This window comes from Lolium rigidum, chromosome 6 (genome assembly GCF_022539505.1).
Source record: "Lolium rigidum isolate FL_2022 chromosome 6, APGP_CSIRO_Lrig_0.1, whole genome shotgun sequence".
NCBI classification, from domain to species: Eukaryota; Viridiplantae; Streptophyta; class Magnoliopsida; order Poales; family Poaceae; genus Lolium; species Lolium rigidum.
Window position 1 is genome coordinate 42,896,111 of NC_061513.1, and position 11,316 is coordinate 42,907,426.

At 44.0% G+C, this 11,316-nt stretch overlaps 1 protein-coding gene across 1 annotated transcript; it reads right to left on the reverse strand.

The window, feature by feature from the left end:
• Positions 1 to 1,548: 1,548 nt before the first annotated feature.
• Positions 1,549 to 3,324, reverse strand: LOC124665304 (50S ribosomal protein L27, chloroplastic-like). Its single transcript, XM_047202721.1, has 3 exons — positions 3,008 to 3,324; positions 1,911 to 2,012; positions 1,549 to 1,833 (listed from the first exon to the last, which is right to left on the reverse strand). The coding sequence occupies exons 1-3, from the start codon at positions 3,287 to 3,289 to the stop codon at positions 1,657 to 1,659; spliced, it is 561 nt and encodes a 186-aa protein (XP_047058677.1). The 5' UTR covers positions 3,290 to 3,324; the 3' UTR covers positions 1,549 to 1,656.
• Between the last annotated feature and the right edge of the window lie 7,992 nt (positions 3,325 to 11,316).

The window sequence follows — 11,316 nt, forward strand, 5'->3', positions numbered from 1 at the left end:
ATTGTGCTCAACTAATTAGATTAACCTAGATAAGCAAAATCACTGATGGCTATGCATTGCGAAGAAATAAAAATCCATCATTTTATATGATACACCTTCCAGGGTGTATTCTAGAAAAAAAGAATCCATCATTGAAAAAAACTGGAAGGTTCCTAGAAACGTGACAAGAAACTAAAGACATGACACAAAATGCTCTGTGAATCTGTAGTACAGCTATTTTGGACACTGTGCACATGCTTAACCACCTAAAGTTATTGTTCTCCTAATGCTGCGTTACTTTAGATATACTTTATTACTGGCAGTATTTTATCCTGCAAATTGTATCCTCATCAGCATATGTAACTGGGAAAAATAAACTGTGACTCAAAATGTGTCAAATGGTTCCCAATACTGTGTTAATAAGCTAACTTCAGCATGGTAAACTTTGGTGTCAAAAAGAGAGAACGACAAATGATGTGCTTACAGTACCGTGCAATGTCAATACTGATTCCTTTGCAAGATTCCACATGTGAGGAGCATATGGGGACACTGAAAGAGAAAAAAGATCTAGTAATTCACATACTTTGTGCCCCTCTCCATGATTCAACTTGCACAAAGCTTGTCGAAAAACATGGTGGGATCTCAATAATGCTTGCCTTGGCGCCATCATTCACCAGTGCAGCTAGCTCCTGGGTTATAGGATGATACATAAAAGAGAGAGCAAACAAGGATCACGCTTCTTGATTCCACAGCCCTTTCCTATCCCTTGTGTTGTGTTCTTTGATCAAGACTTGTGTCCTTAGAATCGAGGGGGCGAGTAAGGGTCCCATCTACCCTGTGGTAGGTCAACTTTATTTAACAAAAAGCCCACCTGAGCTCAATTATGCTCCTCCTTGCTTTGCTTCCGCAAAAGCTAGATGGCTGATAAACTACACCATGGGGCATAAAAGAGGGGCCAAAACACCATAGAAATGGCCCTTCTATATTTCTATGTTGGGTAGATAATCAGCCTCTACTCCATAAGTTTCCTTAAGAATAAAATATATTTTCTTCTCTGTAATAATTAGGGATATGGTGTATTGTTGTGGTTCCCCGCATTTGAGCAGAGATAATGTGTACTACTAGTTTCTGTTGTTTCGTGAGGTCATCTCACAACTTAAATTGCTTTCACCAAACGGAACCTAGCATCTCCGAATTATTGGCAAATCAATTTAGTTTGAACAGAAACTCCTATTGTTTATAAATGCAGTACAATACCCCTCAAGAATAGGGACCATGGAAGAATGAAGAAATGCAGGGAGCCTGGTTGCAATCTTGCACGCACCAACTAACCTAAAACCGTTTACAACCCTACATGCCAAAGGTAACTTTTCTGCAAAGAGAACCTATGCAAAGTTTTGTCTAATAAAGCCTGAACCACATAACACGCTCCCAGTGATGACGGCGTTGATGTATTGGCACTATCACAAATTAAGTGGAATTTGTGGTTTGCGGGGAGTTAACATAGACCCCTCCTGGTCCCTAAAGTGTGCAGTATCCTGAAGACACACAACCAACACACAACATGAATTCAAAATGAAACTGGACTTGCATTCAACTTGCAGTCGACGATTTACATTCGAGAAAGATTTGTCAAGCATGGACTGTAAAAAAGGAGAAATACATTACAGTAAACTATCAGCAGTCTGCTTTGACCTCAACACTTCCATCGGCAGCTGCCAACACCAACTGTGGCTCATAAGTTCTCTCTGCTCTTGCCTTCTTGCGCTCACGCTGCAAGCGGAAGTTCTCTCTCTTCCTTGCCCTGTAACTGTTTGGGTTCTCGGGCTGTTTCTCATATGGGTAAACGCTTACCTGGAAAGAAAAAACTGGGTAATCACATAACTGGTATTCCCCAGAAACCCAATTAGATACAGTTACTAGTGACTAACCTTTTTCCTGTCTGGTCCATATTTCTCAAACTTGACAAGTCCATCAATCAAAGCGAAGAGGGTGTGATCCTTGCCCATTCCAACATTATTTCCAGGATAGACCTGGAGTGTTCAACATAAATGTACATAAGAAAACATAAAAGCACAGAGAGACACACACGGAGATTTATATAATAGGTGCCCTTTTCCTACACCGTGTATAACTACTTTATAAAAAAGGAAGAAATGACAGAAATCATATATCACCAACAACATGCATATTACTAGAATATTGAAGGATGTCAGAAACCAAGAGCTATATTAAACCCATAGTTCATGTATATATGGAAAGAAGTCGGGAAGGAAATAGCATTTGCACATTGAGTAATTTCGGGGACAGAGGATTGTGTTTTTTTCTGCCCTTGCAAAAATGGGACAAGCCAGACTCTGAAGACGTTAAGAGTGCAACCAGAAACGACCATACTGCCATACTGGTAAAGTTTGTACTACATGCAGCCACGTAGATAAAGGTCACACTTTGCAAAGACACGCTTTAGGACATGGCCATAGGCATGCCCTTTTTGCTCTTCTGATACCAAATAGCATGGCATTGGTATGTTGTATGTATGAAGTAAACATTCATTCAATCTAGTCAAAATGAAAATAGCAGCCTCTAACCTGCTAAAGGAAAATGTTTCGATTCATACAACAGCACTATATACAGTAGAGATGCACAACTTTTTATGAATGGAGCTTCGATTACTGAACAACTTAATCAGCGACGAAGCATTCTACTAGAAGTGCCGAAGCACTTCCAAGTCTTACGGTTTCATTGAAATCTGACAGACAGAAATTGACAGTGTTGGCAATGCTATGCCCTTCATTGACGACTATGCATAATGCCAACGACAACCTTGTCCTAGAACTCCCTGGCGTGTACTGTAGGTTCATCACCTCACCACGGTCCAACCTTGCACAAATCCTCTCGCGCTAAAACTCGGCAATTCGAACTACTACAACGGAACATACAACATCAATTCCACCGCAGTTTACCACTCAGCACGCTAGGCACTCGATAATGAACGGCGTTACTACTAAAGAGGAGGCGGGGAAAGGACCTTGGTGCCGCGCTGGCGGATGATGATGGCGCCGGGCTTGGCGAGCTGGTCGCCGTATATCTTAACCCCGAGGCGCTGTCCCTTGGAGTCCCTCCCGTTCTTGGTGCTACCGGCCCCCTTCTTGTGCGCCATCTGGATCGTCAGCCCGCGCGCCGGCAGCGTCGCGACGCCCACGCCCATCCCGACGCTGTTGCCGGAGAGCGCGGCGCGGTCGCCGCGGAGGAAGGAGGAGGATGAGGAGAGGGAGAGGCCCTTGAAGGCTCCCACCAGCGTGAACGCCATTTCTGTCGCGCGAAGGCAGCAACGGCAGGTTACTCAACGCTCTGTACACGGCAGGAGAAGGAGAAAGAAGATGAGGTGATAACGTTGGATTGGAGTGGAACGGGGCTGAATCCTGGGCTGTTAGTGGGCTGCATGTACTGGGCTACCCACTAGATTTGGGCCTGGTGATGCTCGGGAGAGTTGTGCCGCCCTGATGGGCCTCATAGAGAGAATCGGTAAACGCTGAGCCCATTTCGTATCAGGCCTGCATATATAGATATTATTCCCTTCCCTAAAAAAAAGATTATTCCCTATAAAAGGTATATTGGTATTATTGTTATTTTTTTCCTTTGAGAACACTAGTAACGTCATGTGACAAGTGATCCCAGTAACCCAGTTAGCTCTGTTTTTTCAATATAACTCTTTTATTTTTTTATTTTTTTTGTGATGTCCCCATCAATCAGCGATCAAATTAATACTAGAGCGAATTATTGTAGGTAGGAAAACACTGCACATTCAAAAGAAAGTGACAGGTGTTGGAATGGTGTTGAACAGACGACAGGTACTGGAACAGCGAGGCCACAGGGAAAAATCAACCAGTTCTTCCGTGTGAGTCCTGGAGGAGGAGGTGACACATACGTACATTGTGTGGTGGCCGTGAAGTGCAGTGGAATTGGACGGGGATATGATTTTGGGCTTGACCGGAGGTGCAAAGGAAAATCTTGGCCGTGAGCGAAAAGGCTCTCGTTCACCTTCTGCTAGCTGCGACGTACATCAGTCTCTCCATCAGTCCCGTTCATCCCGCTGTCGGTACGCTGCATTCGACGCCCGTAGCAGTCCATCATCTTCACTTTTGAGATAATCTATATTAGGAATGTTTTAAAGATCTTGTCGGGATAAAATTGACATTCAAGAGAGATCGTCAACCAATTTCCTAGTTTGAGAGATTTTCTTTTTGAAGTTTTGGCGTCTGTTACTTTGGTGAAGGTATCGTTGTTTTATCTCTCGGCTTCTTGCCTAGGCAACTCTAGAGCGAACCTAGATCGAAGTCTCTCGGATCGGATGAGGTGCTTGGCGCCTCTCTCCGTGATGGGGACGTCGTTTAGGAGCAATTGTTGGTTCGAGGGATCACTAGGTGGAACTGCGTGACATCTACCGTGTCGATGATAGCGGGTCTCGACACCGTGGCACAACGGGTCTCGGCAGCGGATAGAGGCATATGGACACGCGTAGGGCGGTGAACCTATCTATCGTCATGGTGGATCGACGATAGGCCTAGCAGGTCAATGCTTTGACCCCTCCTGAAGATAGATCGAGGGAAGACAACGGTTGCATCTTCTTAAGCATGTGGCGATGGAATGGGCTGGAAGGGAAGAATATGATTGTGGGGCTTAACCGTAAGCTCGACCGACGGGTCGCTTGCACGAATTACTTGGTGATCCTATTTACCGCATTAGGCGGTCTCTATCTGGCTCGTGGCCCGCATAGTACAGATGCTAGGCTAGACCCATATACCCTGCTAGCATCATTACGTCATACGGACGTTGTGCACTCGATCTGCATGCCTTTGTTTCCTGCTTCAATTTTCCCGTTGATTTTATGTTATTTCCTAAATAATTTATTTACACATTTTAGATTAAAAATGATTAAACATAAAAAGATCACAATTTAAAATACTTATACTTTTAAAATGTTCGTATTTACAAAATGTTGAAATATGAAAAATGTTTGAATATGAAAAACTTAAAACCTGAAAATGGCAAAAATTGAAAAAAAAGGTTTATAAAGAGTTGAAAAGGCTAACTCGCAAAACTGGAAAGCCGAAAAATTACCATGAAACCCGAAGAAAAATCGGAGAAACTGAAGTAAACCCATAGGACAACCAACTACACCTTAATTTAAAACCAACAAAACTAGGAAGAAACCAGAAAATCAAGAGGAATCCAAAAAGAACCCGCTAAAACCAGAGAAAACTCAACAGAAACCAAAATTCCAGCTCAGATTAATGGTCGAACTAGTTCCTTTGGGCGTATAGTTGGGCATGAGCAGCCTGCCCCATCCAAATATCTCGAGCTAGGGTAGGCCAAGGTTATATGTCGGGTTAGGCTCAGGCCTGCATTTTGACTCTGAACGTCAGGTCGGGCCTGATAAGGGATTAACTTATCAATGCCTAAGGATTGTAGACTTAGGGTTTTGTAGAAAGTAGAGGGCAAGTAGATCTCGAAGGTTCAGCCGAAAAAGGTGCTCGACTAAGAAACTAGGGTTGATGTTGGCAATAGATTCGATCATTTCTCCTCCCCTGGCTCCCCTTATATAGGAGGAAGAGCCGAGGGTTTCGTATCGTACAAGTTACAAGCTCTGGGAAGCTATCCGGGTCTTTCCCGTATGATTACATGATTCGTGATCCCTAATATAACTCTACATTCCTTACCGATGTTCTCCAGGCTTCTCGGCCTTTAAAGCTTCGAGTCGTGGGCCTCCAGATAACCTCGGGTACTTTATTCGGCAGGCCCATTCAGGATGCCTATGTCAGTAGCCCCCGAGATTTTGTTTAAATCGTAGAATCAAGTAAAATCTCCAACGTAGAATTGAGTCGCATCTTTACACATTATAGAATCGAATATTTTTTCTTAGCATATATTTTGTACAGGGATATTGGTAGATGGGGCTGGTTCATCTGACGGATCAGGTACCAGTTAACTGCTCTTATGGAAAATCCGCATAAACCTACTTCAAGTTCAAGTCACTGGACTTGAACTCGGTATACTGGCGTAATTCGACACACGCCGATTAAGGTCTTATCGTGAATCGAATGTCAGTTACGTTTTATCGAGTACCTAACGCGTCCGCTAGGATTTTTCTTCGCATATGTTGATACGGATAAAGTGGGAGAGCGCATTCAGGTGCGATACCACGCCACACAGGACGGATCCTGAGGACTTACCTTCGTAAAATGTTACGGCATTCAGAGTTTTGCCGCGGGGGATGTGCTCTAAGAATATATTGTCGAGTGCCTTTGTCGGCTGCTGGAATTGTGAATTTCTTCGAGTTGTCTGATGACAATATCTTGATCTCCCGATGGGAGTACATGACGAGTTGTGTTTAACTCGAAGATGTACGATAAAATACTTCGTCTGCAATTCTATACTGACTTATCATCCTCTTCTTTCTTCTTCCTCATAATTCATCGAGTGCACGACCAGCGCTCCCCATGGGAGTAGCCCCCGAGGCTACAGCCGAGTGTTTGCACTTGGCTGTAGGCTCAACTTTTGTTTTTTTGGTCAACTCTGTATTTTTTCTTTCATCTCATCCTCTTATCAGAAGTATAGACGATACTTGTGATAAGAGTAACCCCCGAGCATATGAACAGATGCTTGCATTTGATCATAGGCTCTCAAAGTTTCCTCTTTTTTTAGAACTCGAAGTTTTGTTGTCGCTATATTTTATTAAACCACTCGAAGCTTTCTTGAATAACGTCGTTGCTGACGATAGCCATGACGCCCATCTTGGGAAGCCACAACTCCTATCATCTCACTGGGTCGTGGGTCCAAGACTCTGCGCCATCGACACGTCGTGCAAGTGGGGTACACATGTCCTCCGTAATTTTCGGCATGCGCGAAGTAACTTCCCTTCAGTAAATTTGGAGCGGTAAGACCCTTTTACCCTTTGGACACGCGTAGGGTTCAGAACACTCCCCCTTTTCATCCAACGGCTGGACGTATCATCTTCTCTCTATAAATTCATCTTTTACTCCTCATTCATCCCCTTCGCTGCGCCGCACATCTCATCTCTCTCTCCGCCATTGTTGTTTCTCGAGATCCTCACGCACACGCTCTCTTTCCCCTTGTTTCTCCACCAAAGTTTCCGCCATGGCTCCGCGCACGAAGCAGTGCAAGAACCGTGCTTCGGGCACCGACGAGCCCGCGGAGAAGGTCAAGGTCTCAGGCTGGGAGCGGTCGAAGATCTCCGCCCAAGACCAAAAGCTGCTGAAGAAGATAGTTATGTTGAAGAAGGAGGCCCTGAAGATGCCCGGAGATGAGAGCTCTCCTCATCCTCCCATTGGATTCCGGGTAACTTTCGTCGACTTACTCATTCGCGGCCTTGCCGTTCCTGTCCACGAATTCCTTCGTGGCTTGCTGTTCATCTATGGGATCCAGCCGCATCAGCTGACCCCAAACTCTCTCCTCTACATTTCTATTTTTATCACTCTTTACGAGTGTTTCCTGGGCATCCATCCTCATTGGGGCCTTTGGAAACGCATCTTCTACCTCCGGTGCAACAATTCGAGGAACGTCACCTACAATGTAGGTGGCGTTTGTATCTGCATCCGTCCCGATGTCGATTATTTCGATGTGAAGTTCCCCGACTCCGTCCAAGGTTGGTGCAAGAAGTGGTTATACATCCAGGACGAGTCCTCTCTCGCCCAAGAGTATGGTCTTGCGCCCTTTGATCCTACCGAAGAAATTCAGAGGCGCATGTCTTGGGACACAGAAGCCACAACCGAAGAAAAAGCGGCCACTGACGCCCTGATGACCCGCATCCACGAGCTTCAAAATACCGATGGGGAGGAGCTTTTGGGTGTACAAATAATTGCCTACTTCCTTCGGATTCGAGTGCAACCTCGGCAGGCTCGCAAAAATCCTCTTTGGATGTATTCAGGTGCCAAGGACGTCAACCGTATTTCCAAGGACCTTTCTGCGAAAGACTTGGAGAGGCTCGTCCGCCGCTTTACCTCCTTGAACAAAAACCATGAAGTCCCATCGTCCTGTTGCGTGGAGCCATATAGTGGTAGCCACACTCTTCCCGAAGTAAGTGTTTTCTTTCGGGTTGAGTTTCCTATTTTTCGTCTGCTGTTGATTTCCCTTGTGTGCTCATTTTCTTGTATTTTCTTTGTTTTGTACCTTGCAGGACCACCAAACTCTCTCCTCTCTTCCACCACTACCTGAAGGTGGGGAGGTGGATGGTCGAGTCATTGTTACCGACGATTCACAAGAATCCTCCCTTCCTGAGAGTGAAGCCGTGGAATCTCAAAGATCTGTGCTGCTGGCGTGGTAGTAGTAGCTTCCTTGTGACGGTAAAGCACTCGTCCGTTGGGAACCCCAAGAGGAAGGTATGATGTGTACAGCAGCAAGTTTTCCCTCAGTAAGAAACCAAGGTTTATCGAACCAGTAGGAGCCAAGAAGCACGTTGAAGGTTGTTGGTGGCGGAGTGTAGTGCGGCGCAACACCAGGGATTCCGGCGCCAACGTGGAACCTCGCACAACACAATCCAAGTACTTTGCCCCAACTTAACGAAGTGAGGTTATCAATCTCACCGGCTTGCTGTAACAAAGGATTAGATGTATAGTGTGGAAGATGATGTTTGCAAAGAACAAGTAAGAACAAGTATTGCAAGTAGATTGTATTCGATGTAAAAGAATGGACCGGGGTCCACAGTTCACTAGTGGTGTCTCTCCGATAAGAATTAGCATGTTGGGTGAACAAATTACAGTTGGGCAATTGACAAATAGAGAGGGCATGACAATGCACATACATATCATGATGAGTAGTGTGGAATTCAATTGGGCATCACGACAAAGTACATAGACCGCTATCCAGCATGCATCTATGCCTAAAAAGTCCACCTTCAGGTTATCATCCGAACCCCTTCCAGTATTAAGTTGCAAACAACAGACAATTGCATTAAGTATGGTGCGTAATGTAATCAACAAATACATCCTTAGACATAGCATTGATGTTTTATCCCTAGTGGCAACAAGACATCCACAACCTTAGAACTTTTCTGTCACTGTCCCAGATTTAATGGAGGCATGAACCCACTATCGAGCATAAATACTCCCTCTTGGAGTTACAAGTATCAACTTGGCCAGAGCCTCTACTAGCAACGGAGAGCATGCAAGATCTTAAACAACACATAGATGATAGATTGATAATCAACATAACATAGTATTCCATATTCATCGGATCCCAACAAACGCAACATGTAGCATTACAGATAGATGATCTTGATCATGTTAGGCAGCTCACAAGATCCAACAATGATAGCATAATGAGGAGAAGACGACCATCTAGCTACTGCTATGGACCCATAGTCCAAGGGTGAACTACTCACACATCAATCCGGAGGCGATCATGGCGATGAAGAGTCCTCCGGGAGATGATTCCCCTCTCCGGCAAGGTGCCGGAGGCGATCTCCTAAATCACCCGAGATGGGATTGGCGGCGGCGGCGTCTCTGGAAGGTTTTCCGTATCGTGGCTCTCGGTATTGGGGTATTCGCGACGAAGGCTTTAAGTAGGCGGAAGGGCGGAGTCGGAGGGCTGACGGGGGCCCCACACGCTAGGGCCGCGCGGGCCCCCCTTGGGCCGCGCCGCCCTAGTGTGGCGGCGCCTCGTCGCCCCACTTCGTTTCCCTTTCGGTGTTCTGGAAGCTTCGTGGAAAAATAAGCCCCTGGGCGTTGTTTTCGTCCAATTCCGAGAATATTTCCTTACTAGGATTTTTAAAACCAAAAACAACAGAAAACAACAACTGACTCTTCGGCATTTCGTCAATAGGTTAGTGCCGGAAAATGCATAAATATGACATAAAGTGTGTATAAAACATGTGAGTATCATCATAAAAGTAGCATGGAACATAAGAAATTATAGATACGTTTGAGACGTATCAAGCATCCCCAAGCTTAGTTCCTACTCGTCCTCGAGTATGTAAACGATAACAAAGATAATTTCTGAAGTGACATGCTATCATAATCTTGATCAATACTATTGTAAGCACATGTAATGAATGCAGCGATTCGTAGCAATGGTAAAAGTAATGAGTAAACAACTGAATCATATAGCAAAGACTTTTCATGAATAGTACTTTCAAGACAAGTATCAATAAGTGTTGCATAAGAGTTAACTCATAAAGCAATAGATTCAAAGTAAAAGCATTGAAGCAACACAAAGGAAGATATAAGTTTCAGCAGTTTCTTTCAACTTGTAACATGTATATCTCATGGATAGTTGTCAACATAAAGTAATACAACAAGTGCAATAGGTAAACATGTAAGAATCAATGCACACAGTTGACACAAGTGTTTGCTTATAAGATAGAAAGAAGTAGGTAAGCTGACTCAACATAAAAGTAAAAGAATGGCCCTTCGCAGAGGGAAGCATGGATTGCTATATTTGTGCTAGAGCTTTTATTTTGAAAACAAGAAACAATTTTGTCAACGGTAGTAATAAAGCATATGTGTTATGTATAATATATCCTATAAGTTGCAAGCCTCATGCATAGATTACCAATAGTGCCCGCATCTCGTCCTAATTAGCTTGAATTTACATGGATTATCATTGCATAACATATGTTTTAACCAAGTGTCACAAAGGGGTACCTCTATGCCGCCTGTACAAAGGTCTAAGGAGAAAGTTCGCATTGGATTTCTCGCTTTTGATTATTCTCAAATTAGACATCCATACCGGGACAACATAGACAACAGATAATGGACTCCTCTTTAATGCATAAGCATTCAACAACGAGATAATATTCTCATAAGAGATTGAGGTTTGTTGTCCAAACCGAAACTTCCACCATGGATCATGGCTTTAGTTAGCGGCCCAATGTTCTTCTCTAACAATATGCATACTCAAACCATTTGATCATGATAAATCACCCTTACTTCAGACAAGATGAACATGCATAGCAACTCACATGATATTCAACAAAGTGAAATAGTTGATGGCGTCCCCAGGAACATGGTTATCGCTCAACAAGCAACTTATTAAGAAATAGAACACATAAGTACATATTCAATACCACAATAGTTTTTAAGCTATTTGTCCCATAAGCTATATATTGCAAAGACAAAGAATGGAATTTTAAAGGTAGCACTCAAGCAATTTACTTTGGAATGGCAGAGAAATACCATGTAGTAGGTAGGTATGGTGGACACAAATGGCATAGTTTTTGGCTCAAGGATTTTGGATGCACGAGAAGTAATCCCTCTCAATACAAGTTTTAGGCTAGCAAGGTTGTTTGAAGCAAACACAAGTATGAATCGGTACAGCAAA

Excerpts from the sequence above, each read along its gene's own strand:
- LOC124665304 (XM_047202721.1), bottom strand. The coding sequence starts at position 3,289 with ATGGCGTTCACGCTGGTGGGAGCCTTCAAGGGCCTCTCCCTCTCCTCA. Across the intron at positions 2,013-3,007 it reads TCCGCCAGCGCGGCACCAAG|GTCTATCCTGGAAATAATGT; the intron begins GTCCTTTCCCCG and ends TGAACACTCCAG. Across the intron at positions 1,834-1,910 it reads ATGGACCAGACAGGAAAAAG|GTAAGCGTTTACCCATATGA; the intron begins GTTAGTCACTAG and ends TTTTCTTTCCAG.